The sequence below is a fragment of the Cricetulus griseus genome, chromosome X (genome assembly GCF_003668045.3).
Source record: "Cricetulus griseus strain 17A/GY chromosome X, alternate assembly CriGri-PICRH-1.0, whole genome shotgun sequence".
In the NCBI taxonomy this organism is placed as follows: domain Eukaryota; kingdom Metazoa; phylum Chordata; class Mammalia; order Rodentia; family Cricetidae; genus Cricetulus; species Cricetulus griseus.
In genome coordinates, this window is record NC_048604.1 from 100,207,022 (window position 1) to 100,225,180 (window position 18,159).

Genomic DNA, 18,159 nt, shown 5'->3' on the forward strand with positions numbered 1-18,159 from the left:
GTGGTATGGTAGTGAAGAAATGGGCAGTATAGGGCTTCTTGGTTCATGCATTTGAGAGGCCAAGGACTTCTTAAGCTGTTCACTGACTTGGAGCACTGAGGGATTTGAGGCTAAAGCCTTATAAAAAATAAATTTAGATCATTGTATTTGTCAGTTTATTTCTCTCTAATGGATTAATTAGAAGTTGTTTGGTTGAGAGAATAATTAAGGTATTTTAGGTAAATATCATTTCAATTTTATATTCATTTATATAATACGTGTAAATGAGTCAAACATGACAGTTGTTATTAAAAGGAACAAATTAGCTATTTAAAAGAGTGTCACTGTTTCAGTCCCATAGAATCAAGAGATGGTCTTTTGAGGAGTTAGCAGTGTAGCTAATACGAAAAGATGGATATATGATAGGAGAAAAATCTCAAAAACCTTGAGTGCTGCAACCTCCCTTTTCGAATTACTATCATTTGAGAAATTCTGCTTAGGACCCAATATTCTTAGTGTGTTACATTCTAATTAAGAGGCTTTGAATTTTCTTTTTAATTTTGTAATTATCTGTTCATCATCATCATCATCATCATCGTGTGTGTGTGTGTGTGTGTGTGTGTGTGTGTGTGTGTGTGTGTGTGTGTGTGTAGGAGTATAGGTGCATGCACCATAATATACAAACGGAGTGGTCAGGACTCTGGGGGAGCAGTGGGTTTGGCTCTCCTACTATGGGTTTTGGGAATTGAGGTCAAGTTCATCAGGTTTGTGTGGTGTACCTTTATGTACTGTTCCATCTTATTGGCAGGTATTTTTGTGGGGGCTGGGTGTGGAGAATAAACAGTCTAAATAGTAGACTTGTCATTGCATGCTCTTAAAGCCATAGCCATAGTTTCAAGCAGGTAATATTTGTATTTGGTCACAGAGATTAAAGAAATCAGTATAGTCTGAGTCTAGAGATGTCTGACATCAGGGGCAAAAGCAGGTAAAAACAGTTGAAGCTTTGAAGTTCATTTAGTAAAGTTGTTATAACTCTCATATTCTGTGAATACTTCTTATTGACAAAAATCGGATAATATAAAAATGGTTTTGTCATATACATCTATGGTGTCAACTTCTAACAGACTGAGTTATGCTAGTTCTGTCAGTGAAAATTTGAATATGTTAAATCTGAGAAACTCTACTTTGATAAAAATGACGATAGGTGCTTTGCAAAACATGAAAAGGATAATTAAACTAAATACTCCTAGCTGTGTACTGTTTGGCCCCTTCTTGCAAGTGACCCCATTTCATAACCTTACTGTGAGTCAACACCAGACAACTCTTCCCACACATGCCAATGTAATCTCAGGGACTGTCTCCATTGATAAAGAATTAATCTTAATGCCTTTGTGTCTTTGTGAAGTGATGTTCTTGGTTTTTTTTCCTAAGACCTTTAAAGGAATCAACCAGTGTCAATTTTCAGAGTGCAGTTTCTCAGTAGGAAATTAAAGAGATGACTTTGTGTGTGGAATGTTAAACATTTGAGAATCGTTAATTTTTGTTTGTTTGCTCTCTTTAACTTGGATGATAGTGAATCAGGGAAATTAGTTTGGAAGCACATGACTGGGTCAGCCTGAAGAGAGAAGAAGCAAGGGAAATTCTAGGTGCAAAACTGAGGGAAGGAGGGACTGGACAGAGCTTCTGGATTTAAACAAGTTGGATTTTTATACAACATTGAAAGTCATTATTGATGCAAAAGATGCGCAGTGAAAAGATGTAAAATTTAAAATAAAAATCAAGATGTGATTCTGCAATTTTGTGATTCACCTTACTTACCCTATCATACATAGTCTTGACTCTACCTTTTAAAAGTATAGAAAATTGTATAATACATTAAAATATTTAAGTGTGTGTGTGTGTGTGTGTGTGTGTGTGTGTGTGTGTGTGTGTGTGTTGACTGAATCATAAACTAAGGTGTCTGAACTCTCAACAATAGTCTAGGAATGGCAGAGACTGCATTGTGACTTTGAGGATACTATTTAAACTATGGGCTTCTCATCTGCAAAATAGGATAAAACACTAACTTCATTACTGGTAAAATGAATAGTCTATTCAAATAAGGGTGCTTTTGCTAGGGGAAACTGGCACTAATAGCCATTACTATTAAATGGAACAATTAAATATTTATAACATACAAAAAATGGTGAAACCACTCAATCCTCAGCATTCAGAGTCTCAACAACAAGACTGCTCTGATTCTTTTATGTTTGTTTTCCGTTCATGGAACCTTTGATTTTTCTTAACACTTCAGTGGGCAAGTGCTGGCACAGTGGCTTAGCAAATCTTCCACTCTGGTATTGTAAATGGCCAATAGGGGCAGCAGTATCTTATTGCTGCCAGAGACCAAGAGATTGGCCTGTTGACAGCCTCTTATGTCTGAGTGCACTTCATTTGACAAGGGAACTTCAAGCAAACTATCCTAGGAGTGGAGTGTTAGTTATGACACTGCAACTGAAATGTCACAAAAGAGGTCTGGGATAGTATTTTTCAGTTTTATCCTTGTTGTTTTTAGCTTCCACTATGTGTTAAAGTTATAATTTGATTAAATTACATGCACAGAATAGAGTTTTACAAACCACCTCAATTTAATTCAGATATTAATAAAATATTTTGTTTAAAACTATTTAGTAAAAATGCTAAATCATACAAAACATTGTTGGATAATGGGCTTAAATCAGCACTCTTCCAAATAAGTTGGACTATATGATTATACTATTTCACAGTTATATCAGGAATTGAAGGAATTATTATACATAAAAGAGTTCAGACTAATACCTGACATCAAGGAAGCCCTCAGTGAATGTTAGCACCTGATGATACCTTTTGTTTTCATTAGCTTAAAAAAATATTGAAAATGCCAGTTCTTTGCTTAGCTTTTTGATTTTTTTCTATTTTGTGGGGTATTTTGTTTCTTGATTTTATTCTTGCTTTTGTTTGTTTGTTTCTTGAAATAGAAGGTGAGAGAACATAAAGTTGGCTGGGAAAGGGAGGTATGAGTGTATATGAGAAGAGAAAAAGAAGAAAAAACGAAAAAATAGAACTGAATAAAATTTTGTTAGATATCTGCCATTCCTTACGAACAAATAATGTTGTCTTTTTCTTCATTATGTCCCCTCACTCAAGCCAGAAATCTGGTCCTTTAAATACCCATTTTGAAATGCAAAGACTTCAGAATACCTTCATGGAAAACATGAAACTTCATTTGGGGGGGTACATTTTGTAAAACAGCAATTGTAACTTTCACCTGGCGTATTTCACACCCTTTTCCCTCAAATATCAAGAACCACAAGAGAAGAGGGGGTAGTCAGATTGTGCGGGCCAGAGACCAGAGATGACATGCACAGACAGTGTCTCCTGCTTATGATAGAACTGCTGTACTAAGGAATTCACAGCAGCATTGGTCACCAGCACACATCTACATGGCATCAAGCCAGTCAGCATAGACAGGGAAGAAGATGGCAAAACTTGACCCCTAGCTGAGGGCCCATTGGCAGTTGATGACTTCTGGGAAAAGGAGAGTATCATTTTTTTAAAGGTGTAGTTTCTGGTAGGTTAACCATGCTCCAGTGGATAGCCCCACAAACATGAGTATATGGGCAACACAAACTGAATTAGGTGGGTTATAAAAAATCTAGCATATGCCACTGGGAAGAGGTCAGGTGTATAGAATGGATCTGGGAGGTGTTGGGCAAAGGAATTTGGAATGAATATGATTAAAATACATTGGATACATGTAAGGAATTTTCAAAGTAATAAAAGAATATAAAAATGTTTAAAAGATGCCTCTCTTTAAACTCGAGTGTCCTTCTTGCTTCTCAGTATGTGATCTACACAAATACTTTCCTTAACCCAGCTGCTTCATTGCCAATAGTTAGTGTCTCCTTCACTTTCTCTCTGTATTATCTACCTTAGTCTGGCACATCACTACAACTACTCTCTCACAAGTATTCTAAGCTCCCCATTTTCCCTCATTATCTTTCTTTCCTCTCTTCCCCAAACTCTCCTGTCATGCTATCTTCTACCTACTAGTACTCATCTAGAACTATAATTGTATATGTACTTAAGTATCTGTCTTCTCAGTGGCTGGAAGCTTCCTGAGTGAAAACATATACCTGCTCATTGATTCTTACAGATTCATAAACACAGATCTTATATGGGTACATTCTGTCTCTGCCTTAGGATTCTAGCTCCATCCCTTTCCTTGGAATACTGGCCATACAACTCTCCCAAACAGCTACTGAACACTTTTACCTTCTTTCTCAATGTGTCTGTATTTCTTCTTTCCACCATACTTTGAGTCAACAATGAAACTGAGAATTCATGGGAAGAATTAGGAACTTTCATCTTACCACCAGTAAACCTACCAACTGAGTCACAATCACAGTTATTGTCCCATTTCCTCAGTATAATGGTGAGACACAGGGATTCAGGAGACAGTATTTTAACTGAGATCATGCTGGGTCATTTCCTGGGGCAGGAGTGTAGAGAAATTAACTTCTCTGTGCTTTAATATCTTCTTCAGTGAGTTGGTGATGAATGAAATCATGGATGAAACGATATATATATATATATATATATATATATATATATATATATATATATATACTTCTATATGAAGCTACCTCCTTTGCTCTGGATTCTATGGTTCTTTTTAAAAGAAAAATAGTAAGACATTTGTTCTTGAATTTATGCTTTCTGTTCAATGTGGTGTTAATATCTTCCTTTTCATTTGAGTATTCCCTTTGTCAAATTTATTCTTTTATCTTCTATTTGAGGGGAAATCCTTTCATGAACACACTTTCTTCCATTCTAGCTTTTATGCTTCCCCGCATGACAAAGACAACTGCAAGTGTTAGCTAAAATCTGCAACCATTTCCTTTATTCATTTTTCAGTTTATCCTAGTCCAGACATGCTTTCTAAGTGAGAGAGTGCTCCATTTTCAGAGCATTTTCATTTCCATTCCCTTGGTGGGTTATTTCCTCCACTTTTGCTGAGTTCATTAATTATCTGTTTCCTGGTCACTTCCAGCTGTATGTCTATATTTTATCCCTCTCATGAACACATGTATCTAATTACTTGCCAACTGTATGGAGCTGGTTCATAGGCATCTAAACCTGATCATATCTGATGGGACTTTGTAATTCAACTGTAAAATTGCTTCAATTTCAACAAGCTCCGTCTTAATAAAATAACTATCCAGTTCTAATCACACAGTTGCTTAAGCCAAAAAATTACATAATATTCAATGCCTTTCTGTGGTAGAACATTATTTTAAGGTGTCTGACTTTTGTTTATGATGAATTTACTTAACTCTGTGAAGCTGTGATTCTTTGTCAGTTTAAAACACCTGATGGTCTAATAAAGAGCTGAATGGCCAATAGTGAGGCAGGAACAAGGATAGGTGGGGCTGGCAGGCAGAGTATAAATAGAAGGAGAAAAAGAGGAAGAGAAGGAGCAACAAAAGGAGGAGAGAGGACGATAAGGGCCAGCCACACAGCCAGCCACAGAGTAAGAGTAAACGTAAGATTACAGAAGTAAGAAAAGGAAAAAGCCCAGAGACAAAAGTTGGGTGGAATAATTTAAGTTAGAAAAGCTGGCAATAAACAAGCCAAGCTAAGACCAGGAATTCATAACTAAGAATAAGCCTCTATGTGTGATTTGTTGGGGGAGCTAGGTGGTGAGCCCCCCAAAAGAGCCTAAAGAGTAAAACATTGCACACTACACCTTTCTTTTGTTCATCTCCTTACATAGAAGCATCATGAACATTGGTTTTACCTCTAAGCTATAAGCACTTGAATGTGATTTTCATCAAAGGACTATGTTTTGTCCATCCTGTTGTATAATAAAGTCTAAAGATCTAGATAGTGTTTGGTGCATAGCAGGTAACAAATAAATATTTGTGAATGAAAGGGTGCATGAGTATTAAATCTAACAACTTCCCATCAGTCTCAGGACCAATACCACAGTCTACATCACCATCATCCTTTATATATAATTTTTCCTAGCTGATCTTCTGTTGTCACTCTTCATCTTCATCCCATAACTCAATAGCCTATTTGCAAATTTAAAACCACCCTTTGGATTCTAGTCTATTAGTATAAATGAAATCTTTTATATTGCTCTGAAAAGTATTTACCTATTTCTACAATTAATTTGCTACTTCTTTGTTTCATTCTCTACTGCAACACCACATTCCCTGCCTTAGCATTGTAGGTGCTCGACAAATTAATGAAAGAATACATAACAGATGAGTAGTCTGATGATGTCAAAGAGCGAAAGCATACAAAATTTGTTTTACCCTATGTCTTCCCTTGAATGCTAAATTATTAAGTAATCTACTCTTGATTTTTCAACATTCTCATCTACTAATTAATCTCCAAACTACTATAATCTAGGATCTCTCTAAATACTGAACTTAAAATAGTCATCTAGTTAGTAAGCTCAATAGAGCATTCTTCTAGTTAATTAAATTTTGCCATTTACAGACTTTACTTCCCATTTGTTATTCAATATTTATGAGACAGTTGTTTAGATAGTTGATTTTCAAATCTGCCTTTATAAAATAGTCTTTTGAGGTATGTATTTTTCACTAAAACTGGCTTTATTTCAGTTAGTATATTTTGATATGCATAATTTATTTTTCAAGTAAAATATTTTATAATTCTCCTTGTGAATTATTTTAAGACTCAGATGATCCTAGAGGTATGTTTTAATTTTATATCTTAGGAAAATTTTGTAGTCATCATATTATTATTGTTAGCCCAAATTCACTCGAATAGATGATATATTCAGTACTTAATTTATAACTGATTTTAGTCCTTTATTGTAGTAGATAAAAGCTATTACAAACTTGTCAAAACCTAGACTCACCTGGCAAGAGGGATGCTCTATTGAAGATTTGCTTCCATTGAATTGGCCTTTGAACATATCTTGGCTGATGATAGCCATTTTGGGGGTAGGGTATGGGGTGTTCCATTGTGAATGGCACCATGTATAGGCAAGACTTGCAGAGCAAGAAAGTTCTGCTTTAAGTTCCTGCTAAGATTCCTATCCTTTCTTCCCTCAGTGTTGGATTATGACCTAGGAATGTAAGCCAAATAAGCCCTATCTTCCACAAAATTGCTTTTGGTCAGTTCATTATTGCAACAGAAAAACAAATTAGAACATTGGATATTTGTTGTGAGTTGTTTTATAGTCCAGCTCATGGTAAACTTAATAATTTTTTCTTCTGCACTTGAAAAGTATGTATTTTCTTCAGGTAGGGGTGCAGTGAGTTTATTATTCCTATTGCTAAACTTACACCCTTAATGATCTTTTAGTTGGCTTTTTTCTATCAATTATTGAAGGATGTATGTTAAAATTGTTCATTATGATTATGGCCTTTTCTGTTTCTTCTGTTTGCTAATTGAACTATTGTTTATCTAAGACCATGCTATCAGTTGAATATATAAGTAATACTTTTGTGTATTTGCTTTTGTTTTACATACAAGTTATCACTTGCCTAGAACTCACTATGTAGACAAAGCAGCTCTTATATCTTATAAAAATTTCCTGTCTTAGCTTCCTGAATGTTGGAGTTACAATTGTGAGTCTACATGCTTGGATTTAGTAGCAGATTTTGAAAGGTCTACTTTCTCAAATATTAAAGGTGCTAAACTAGTTCTTCGATTAACATTTTCATGGTATCTATATACTATTAATTTTAGGTCTCTATATTCTCCTTATAACTATATGAGTGTAGGCAAGAAAGAATTGGTTTTTATTTGGGTTTTTATCTCATCTGACAATCTTTGTCTTTTAATTAAAACATTTGTCTATTTCTCTTTGTATCATTTGCTGATGCTTTGGGGGTTGATTGAGCACCTTGCCATTAGATTTTTTTTATCCTTCTTGTTCTCCATTCCCCTTTTCTTTTATCTCTACTTTCTTTTTACTATGTGCTTTCCTTCCTTCTGTTCATTGACTAGTTATGTTTTTTTAAATGTGCTAGTCTTTAATGACTATTATTCTATTATGCCACTATTGTCAGGAAATCACAGAATCCATTCCCATAAAGCTCAGATACACCCTAAGAATCTTCTACACTGCCTTCCAAAATTATCTTACCAGTTATTCAGATTTTTGGAGGAAAATAAAAGTCATTTTCCATCTGTGGTCATAAGCAGTGAGCCAATAGTGTTTCTTAACTTTCTCATTAGCAGAATCACCTGGAGTGTTTGTTAACTTTGTATATTTTGGTGTTCCACTCCAAACCTTATGAGTCAGTGTCCTCAGTAGAGTTCACCAAGAATCAGCATTTCCCTTAAAAATCCTAGATGAATCCCATTATGATAAAGTAAAATTTGTGGGAGCCTTAGCAGTATTAGCTCCTAAAAGAGGTTGCTGAATGACTTAAGACACTCACAGACAATTACATCATTGTAACTTTGTGGTGTAAACTGCACTGTTTGTGAACTGAAATACCATCATAATTCAATAATATTACCTGGGCAAAACAAATGATTCTGAACTTGTGCCACTATACTAGACTTCTCTGATGATAAACTAGTTTCCATGGAGATAAAATTTATATAAGCTCAATGTAAAAAGGCAATGTATGAGAAATGGTGTGTTTGTGTGCGTATGTGCATGCATGAGTTTCTCCCTCCCACTGTGTGTGTGTGTGTGTGTGTGTGTGTGTGTGTGTGTGTGTGTGTGTGTGTGTCCCTAGGCTAGACAGATAAAATGTTCCTAAAATGGAGCTAGGCATAAGCGACAGGTCAGCCAACAGTATATGTTTTTGGAGTACTTTTAAAAACCTTTGGTAAATTCAGCCAGTAGCTCATACACATACAAACTTCTCAAAGTAAACAGCATCTAATAATGCTTCAGCTTTGTATCTAGGTATTTGTAAGGAGTAAGATCGACATACTTTTAAAAACTCTATCATAATATCATATGAGTCAGTGTTTTTTTTTTACCTTTGCCAGCAGATTTATGGGGTCTTGGGGAGGGGCAGATTTTGAAAAATAGCTCATGTAGTCTACATTAAATTTTGACTTGGTTTTTTAGTGGTATTGTCATAGAAGGTAACACTCTCTAAATAGACAGACTCTATGTCTCTATATCTACAGAAATGTTCCTCTTCTAGTAACAATGCTTCAGATCCTTCATGGAGCTGGGATGTAAACCAGGGCTTGCTTTCCAAGCACATCCATACACTCAATAGCTTGGGAATTGAAAAGATGCTGAGTCCCATCCCGAAAAAGGAAATTAATTGATGGTGAGGTACAGTCAAGGTCTGGGAATTTTGTACAGTGTCTAGGTAATTCTAATGTGCAGGCAAGTTTGGAACTTACTAAATTGGAGATAATTGAACTACAAAGTGGAAATACAAACATCTAAGTAAGGTAAAACTGTGCTAAAGTCAAGACAATGAGATCAGCCTAATTAAATCTACCAACATGCAGTGTGCACACATAAGGCACAGAAGAGATAAAGCAATTAATACTTAGGCTGTGGGTCAAGACCCCTTTGGGGATAGAATTACATTTTCACATACGTTACATATCAGATATCTTGTGTATCAGATATTTACATTATGATTCATAATAGTAGAAAAATTAAAATTATGAAGTAGCAATGAAATAATTTTTTGGTTGGGGGTCACCACAGCATGAAGAACTGTATTAAAAGATCACAGCATGACAAATGTTGAGAACCAGTAACATGAAGGTAGATCAAATGATGAAAAACATCAAATCAGTTATGTACACACACAGTAACATACATGCAAATTATCAATATCCAACGAGGATTTAAAAATTAATGTCAGTTTGAAATTATATGCCCAATTAGAGATGTTAGATAAATATCAGAGAGCCCAGGAAGATTTGGATTTCAGATAAACAACAAATAATTTCAGTATAATTATATGCTATGCATTATTTGGGATATATTTATATTAAAATATATTTACCTGGCAATCAAGTTAGCTGCATGACTTTGTGACTTGTAATTATATCTACTAAGCATGCTAACATTACCCACCATTTTAAAGGACTAATTTGTTAGGACAAAAATTAAGTTCATTTTCTTGTCAAACTCTCACTATTTGCAGATGATATGATAGTCTACATAAGTGACCCGAAAAACTCAACCAGGGAACTCCTACAGCTGATAAACACCTTCAGCAAAGTGACAGGATACAAGATTAACTCAAAAAAATCTGTAGCCCTACTATATACGGATGACACATTGGTGGAGAAAGAAAGCAGAGAAGAATCACCCTTTACAATTGCCACAAACAACATAAATACCTTGGAGTAACACTAACCAAAAAAGTGAAATACCTGTACCGTAAGAATTTTGAGTCTCTAAAGAAAGAAATTACAGAAGATACCAGAAAATGGAAAGATTTCCCATGCTCTTGGATAGGTAGGATCAACATAGTAAAAATGGCAATCTTGCCAAAAGCAATCTACAGATTCAATGCAATCCCAATCAAAATCCCAACACAATTATTCACAAACCTTTAAAGAACAATTCTCAACTTTATATGGAGAAACAAAAGACCCAGGATAGCCAAATCATTCCTATACAATAAAGGAACTTCTGGAGGCATCACCATCCCTGACTTCAAGCTCTATTACAGAGCTATAGTCCTGAAAACAGCTTGGTATTGGCACAAAAATAGACTGGTAGACCAATGGAATAGAATTGAAAACCCTGATATTACCCCACACACCTATGAACACCTGATTTTTGACAAACAATCCAAATTTATACGATGGAACAAAGAGAACATCTTCAACAAATGGTGCTGGCATAACTGGGTGCAGACATGTAGAAGATTACAGATAGACCCAAGCCTATCGCCATGCACAAAACTTAAGTCAAAATGGATCAAAGACCTCAACCTAAACCCAGCCACACTAACCCTATTAGAAAACAAAGTGGGAAATACCCTTGAATTAATTGGTACAGGAGACTGCTTCCAGAACATACACCAATGGCACAGACACTGAGGTCAACAATTGATAAATGGGACCTCCTGAAACTGAGAAACTTCTGTAAACAAAGGACACAGTCAGCAAGACAAAATGGCAGCCCACAGATATTCACCAACCCCACATCTGACAGAGGGCTGATCTCCAAAATATACAAAGAACTCAAGAAGCTAGTCCCCCAAACACCAAACAACCCAGTTAAAAAGTGGGGTACAGAACTAAATAGAGAATTCTCAATAGAGGAATCTAAAATGGCTGAAAGACACATGAGAAAGTGTTCAACATCCTTAGTCATCAGGAAATGCAAATCAAAACAACTTTGAGATACCATCTTACTCCTGTCAGAATGGCTAAAATCAAAAATACCAATGACAGTTTATGCTGGAGAGGATTCAGAGAAAGAGGAACACAACTTCACTGCTGGTGGGAGTGCCAACTTGTACAGCCACTTTGGAAATCAGTATGGCGACTCCTCAAGAAAATGGGAATGAGTCTACCACAAGATCCAGCAATTCCACTCCTAGGCATATACCCAAAAGAAGCACTTTCATTTAACAAGAACATATGTTCAACCATTTCATAGCAGCCTTATTTGTAATAACCAGAAACTGGAAGCAGCCTAGATGCCCCTCACCCGAAGAATGAATAGAGAAATTGTGGTACATTTACACAATGGAGTACTACTCTGCAGAAAAAAAACAATGGAATCTTGAAATTTGCAAGAAAATGGATGGAACTCGAAGAAACCATTCTGAGTGAGGTAACCCAATCACAAAATGACAAACATGATATGTACTCACTCATATGTGGACCTGCTTTATGATACCCAGTAGTGACCATGCTTTATCAGAGCTGCTTTTAATGGTGTTGCTCAGAATGGTTTCCTCCCAGATGATGACTGAGAAAGTAATTTAAAAAAAAATGGTGCCAAGTACCACAAGAGTAACAGAACTGCGCTGTCTTCTGGGATTTTGTATTTTACTTTTTTGTTGTTGTTGATTGTTTGTTTTTTGTTTTTGTTTGTTTTTTTTAAATGGAGTGTGCTGTATGTCTCTACAATTTTGTTCAAAGGACTACAGAATCTGGAAAAGCTGTTGCTGTTATTGATGCATAACATATCGCCATTATTGCTCTCTCTCTCTCTCTCTCATATATATATATAATATTATATATATATATATATATATATATATATAAGCTAATTGAAACTCAAATATGTGATGAATCCAAGGTGCTTCAGTTAGTGCTCACCTGTGCATGCAAATTTGATTTCATCTTTAGTAAGTAGTAAAGTTATATGCTTCCCCCCAAAAAATAAGTGACACACTGGAAGACAAATGTCACACAATTTCAATTTTATGTGTAACCTAGAAATGATGAACTTATGGGAACAGAGAGCAGAATTATGGCTATTAGGCTTCAATATGGGACTTTTGACAATGGGGAAAGGATTGGTTTAAGCATATAAAACTGCAGTTGGACAAGAGGCATAAACTCTGTGAAGTCTTGAGGTCTACTGAGAGCATGATAAATATGGTTGATAACAATATGCTATATTTTAAAAGTTGTGAGACAGTACACTTTAAGTATTCTCAAAACAAAAATGATGAATATGAGCGATATAACATGTTAATTGGTTTAATTTAGCCATGCCATTGTGAACATACTGTATTCTGTATAATAATTATGCATTACTTTATTTATGGACTAAATAAATGAATAAAAGCCAGAATAAAAAAATTAAGTTCATTTTCTTAATCATTATGTGTTTTTATTTTGAGTTACATAGTTTGGTTAGCCACCTTAAGGTCTTTGTGATTCTGTACTGAGAGATAACCCTACCTTATTCTGCCTTTTCTGTCGTCTCCGGAGACGAAGGAACTCCTTATGTTGCCTGGAGACAAAGTTCACTGCTGCATATTCCAGTAAAGCAGCAAACACAAACAGAAGGCACACTGCCATCCAGATGTCAATCGCTTTCACATAGGAGACCTGAGAAAGAGGATAGGGTGAGAGAAATAGAAGGAAGCTATGAACACTTTCCAGAAAACCCAATTCTACATTATATGAATGGCACAAGTAATGGTCTTTAGAAAACTACTGTGACTAGTGCTGCAAGAAATGTCTACCAATAGAATATTGGAAAAAGAAATCACATACTATCTCATGTGTGTGTGTGTGTGTGTGTGTGTGTGTGTGTGTGTGTGTGTGTGTGTGTGTGTGTGTTCTAATGCAACACCCACACAGATGAAATTGGAGGACACTATCTTTTTTATCATTTTTTTAAATTTGAATTAGAAACAAGATTGATTTACATGACCATCCCAGTTCCCTTCTCCTTCCTGGAGGACACTATCTTAAGTGAAACAATGATCTCACTTGTATGGAATCTGCAAATCTTTATCTCATAGAAGTTAAGAGTAGATTAGCAGCTGCCAGAGATTGGAAGAGGTGGAAAAATGGATATAATGCTTCAATTGGAAGAATAAACTCTAATTTTATATTGCAGAGAATCATGAATATAATTAACAATAATTTTCATATATTTCAAAATACTTAGAGAATACAATTTTGAATTAACTTGCCAGAAAAAAATAGTGAAAGTTCAATATTTGGGGTATGCTAATTACCCTGAGTTGACCATCACTTAATTTATCCATGAATCACAATAGCACATCAGAGTCTGGTATATAGGTCAGTAGTAGCAGTCACATTCAGGACAGGTAGGACTTTGGGTTCAAGTTTCAGAGTGAAGACAACAATTACCAAAAATCCCAGTATACCTCAGAAAAATGTAGCAATAAAAGGACTATAACACTAAAAAATGGTACAAAAGTCATGTTAGTACCACTTAGAAGAGGAAATAGAATACATATTAGACAATGGGCAGGTGTAGAGGGGACTTGTGACTCTGGCTGCTCTGCAAGGATCAACATCTTACTCTATACGCATTTTCAAGGTACAGTGAGAAAAAAACAGGGTTGTTGTTACATTACAAATACCAGACTGCCAAAGATACTTGTGAAACTGCCAGGTGAGTGTGTACTATTCAGTTCTATTATTTATGGGTTTACTTACTATGCTTTCCTTTTTCTTTTATAAGTACTTGCCAACCACTCTTTTAAGTATTAGGTACTTATGTAACTGTTAAGCCCTATACCAATTGTATTACCCCATTTTCTGAGAAAGAAACTGGAGTAAAGAAGGGTTAAAATATCACCTAAAGATGCAAAACTAAAACATGAATGCCAAGGTTCAAGTTGAAACAGCATGTTGACTTCTTTTCTAATCCCACATCATACAGTTCCTAGAGTCACATGGCTTATAGCCTCAATTCCCTTTGGCATTTATGGTATTTCCCATGCCATTTAACTTATTTCTAAATCATCATTTCCAATGTATACACACATTAAAAGACATTTAGGTTATTTTCAATTTCACTCCTTTGACTACAAATTTTGCTGCTGTGAGCATCTTTCCCCTCCAAATACCTGATTGTCTCTGTGCTTATTTGTTAGACCAATTATTGGATGTATGATGGCAGGAAATAATATAAAATAGTCTCTTTATATAGAAAGTTAGCAGCAGCATAGAGGTCAGGAGAGTACAAAGTCTAGAGTGGAAGAAATGCGTTGCTACCGAATGGGGCTAACATCTGTAAGGTGCTTCACCTTGGTGACTACATTTCTCAGCTGTCAAATATGAGCAGTCATAGTACCAATCTCATGAAGGAGGCTGTGAAGAAAATCAGTTAATATATGTGAAGAGTCTAGAATAATGTCAAGGACAGAATAAATGCTACAGAAAGGCTTGTAATTATTGGAGTACATATGGGTGTGATTTTGTTAATGGAAACAGTTTTGGAAGAGAGAAATTAGCAAGGGAATGAAAATACCTACAATCTCAATAGATTGCAGTTATTATTACTATTTTTATTTGGGGGGAGTTTCACATATGTGTACTGTATTTATGTTATTTCCACCCCTTCCCTATCCCTCCAACTCCTTCCACTACACCTCTCAATTCCACGTCCTCTTCTGCAATCTGTTCTCTCTCTCTCTCTCTCTCTCTCTCTCTCTCTCTCTCTCTCTCTCTCTCACACACACACACACACACACACACACACGAACGCACACATTCACTCACCTCTACTTAATCCATTTAGTGTTGCTCATGTACAATGTGTTTAGGGCTGAGCACTTGGGATTGAATAACCTATCTGGGATGGGTGGGTTCCTGGAGAAGACCTACTCTCCTTCTCCTTGTCTTAGCAGTCATCAATTCCCTGTAGCTCTTCATCTAAGGGTGGGACCTTGTGATATTCCCCCACCCACATAAGTAAGTCAACTGTTGTTGGCATTATGCAGGTATTATTGAGGTCATCCATATTGTTGAGATTTCAGAAGCGAAGCTTCCCTGCCATGTTGAGAAGATATTGTCTTATAGCAGATGTCCTGGCAATACACTTCTTTTTAAGCTTGCTATCTACTTTCCACTATTTATCTCTGGCAGTTAGAACTACTTGTCAGTCCCACTTATATTGTTCCGAGTTGGCCCAGTACTTTGCCACCCTCTTCCCTAGGAATATAACACTATTTCTACCTGGGAAGAGTATTCATATTTTGTTTGAGGCCTTTCTGAATCTCTCAAATCCTGTCAGAAATGCCAACTCTCCTAGGAAGCTTCCTTAAATCTTCCTCCTTTCTCCCATCCAGATTAGGGGATATTTTCTGTATTCTCTTACTAAACTCCAATTAATTTATTGTTTTTTCTTAATTATATGTTTTTCTGTCCCTATCAATAGACCATAAGCTTGTTTTGTATGTGTGCAACTGGGCAAGTTGGTTGTTTTTAGCAGAATGACCCTGGGCAAAATTACTCTTTGTATTAACAACACAAAAGCTAACAAACCATGGGTAAGAATAAATTGTGTATATACATATATGTATGCAACAACAATTAGATGAAAGAGAGTTAATGAATTTGAAGGGGAGTGTTGAGGGGTATGTGAGAGGGTTTTGAGGGAAGAAAGGGAAAGGAGAAATGTATATTATAATTTTAAAAATAACAATTAAGAAAGAATAATGTGGGGTGGGTGTATAGATGCATAAATGAATGAATAAGTGGGTGAAGGAAAGAATAATATAGCCATTTTCATGTTTTACATGAAATCAGATAATCATAAACTATGATGTATTATCCACACATATCCACATATATTCTTCATAAATTGGATGCTTATGAGAGGGATGTAACAAGTTTTAAATTTTCTTAGCACACCTGGAATTCCAGAATGTTCTTCCTTAGTAAGCAGTAATTGGTCTTGCACTTGCTCATCTGAAGCAATCCTATTCTATGATAATAGAATGTTACTAATCACAATATCCCATTATATATTATTCAGATTGCCTGCAAATATTTTAAGATCTTATAATGAAGAGAATTTGTCACTGCCTCAGACATACTCATACACACAGCGAAGCCCAGTAGAGCTGACCATATTTTTCCTATTCCCGGTGTTTACAGCATTCAGGAATTTCTAAACCCCCTTCCTATCTCCTTCTGATCATCTGCAGGCCCAGCATGTATTTGACTTCTTTTATAGCTGCTCATAAATGAATTCTTTCACTATCTTAATCATTTTGGTTGGTCTCTCGGTTTCCTTCAAATTATAAAGCTCTTTCCAGCATTAAAGTGCTGGCATTGAATGCATTATTCACATGAAGTTAGAGGGTATAGAGAGATGTCTATTACGTATGATGTGATGCCTCTGGGTGTTGCTCTCTCAGGACTGAAATTTCTTTTTGTTGCTTTTAACTGGCTCTAATGTCAGATTCTCTCCTTTTGTCTGCTAATCCTTAGAAGTTTTTTTTAGCTCATCTCTTTTCCTACCATTCTTTTTATGTTTCTTGGGCTTACCTGATCCCTCCCTAAACTACTTACTACAAACTTGCAGAAATAGTTTTTCAATGGTAATTAAGCTCTCAAAATGTTGCTATGGTTCACTGACTTGGATTCTTTAGAGGTATTTTTACTTTTTAAATTTTAATTCTAGTTTTAGTTTTTGAGACAAGGTCTTGCTATATAGGTCAGACTTGCCTGGAACTCATCATCCTCTCACCTCAGCCTTTAAAACATTGGTTTTATATGAATATATGCCATCCTGGCAAGTCTCCTTTCAAGAATATTTAATTATGCCAGCAAGATGCCTTAGCAGGTTTAGCTATCTACTGATCCAGCTCCATGGCCTCACTTTGATACTACTTCAACTCCACAGTAGGAGGAGAGAATGAACTTCCAAAATTTTCCTCTGACTTCTACCTCTACAGTGCTGTTTAGTACACATAAACTCTCATTGTCAAACACACACACACACACACACACACACACACACACACACACAGAGAGAGAGAGAGAGAGAGGACAGAGGGTGGGGAAGGAAGGAGAGAGGGAGAGATGGAGGGATGGAGGGAGATTCCAATAATAATGGTAACAATAATAGTTTTGAAACAAGCAGTTTAAAAAACAATATTAAGAAATGCAAAACATAACAGACATTCATAGCCTAGTGCTATGTGAAAACCACTGTAGTAGGTGCTATGAAAGGTAAATCAGAAGATGCAAGATGACTAAGATGCTTATTGATTCTTCCCAGAAGTTCCCTGATTACACTTCTGGGGACTCTGTTCACAATAGACCAGGAACAGTAAATCGTAGCCCAAGGGTCAGATCTGACTCACTGAATGTCTGCCAAATATTTATTGAAACACTGTTATACTTGCTTAGTTAGTTTCATATTGCTTATGGCTACACTTATATTAAAATGGCACAGTTGAGTGGCTGTGACGAAAATCAAATGACCTGCAGACCCTAAAACTTATTCTTTATTGAAAATGTGTTCCAGTCTCTAGCCTTCAGGAGTTTAATGGCCAGAAGAAGCAAAGCCCTGAACATAGAGGATGGTGGGGAATCCAGTGATTTGTATATGGGGTGTATTTTGGGGATGGGTTCATGAAGACTGGCAGATAGACAGGTCTGCATTCCAGGCAGAGAAGGCACTGAAGGCAAGCAGATAGAGTCAAGGTTTCTATATCCTCATAAAAATCATCTAATGATCATTTTCAAATGAGGTATAGGCATACAGGTTTT

The 18,159-nt window shown here is 36.0% G+C and overlaps 1 protein-coding gene across 2 annotated transcripts in view; it reads right to left on the minus strand.

Moving 5' to 3' along the window:
* The window catches only part of Glra2 (glycine receptor alpha 2), a 192,096-nt gene that overhangs the window by 33,994 nt on the left and 139,943 nt on the right, over positions 1 to 18,159 (minus strand). For both annotated transcript variants that reach the window (XM_035450000.1, XM_027432615.2), the window contains exon 8: positions 12,853 to 13,002. In XM_035450000.1, the coding sequence (XP_035305891.1) occupies positions 12,853 to 13,002 (150 nt within the window). The remainder of the gene's footprint in view (positions 1 to 12,852; positions 13,003 to 18,159) is intronic.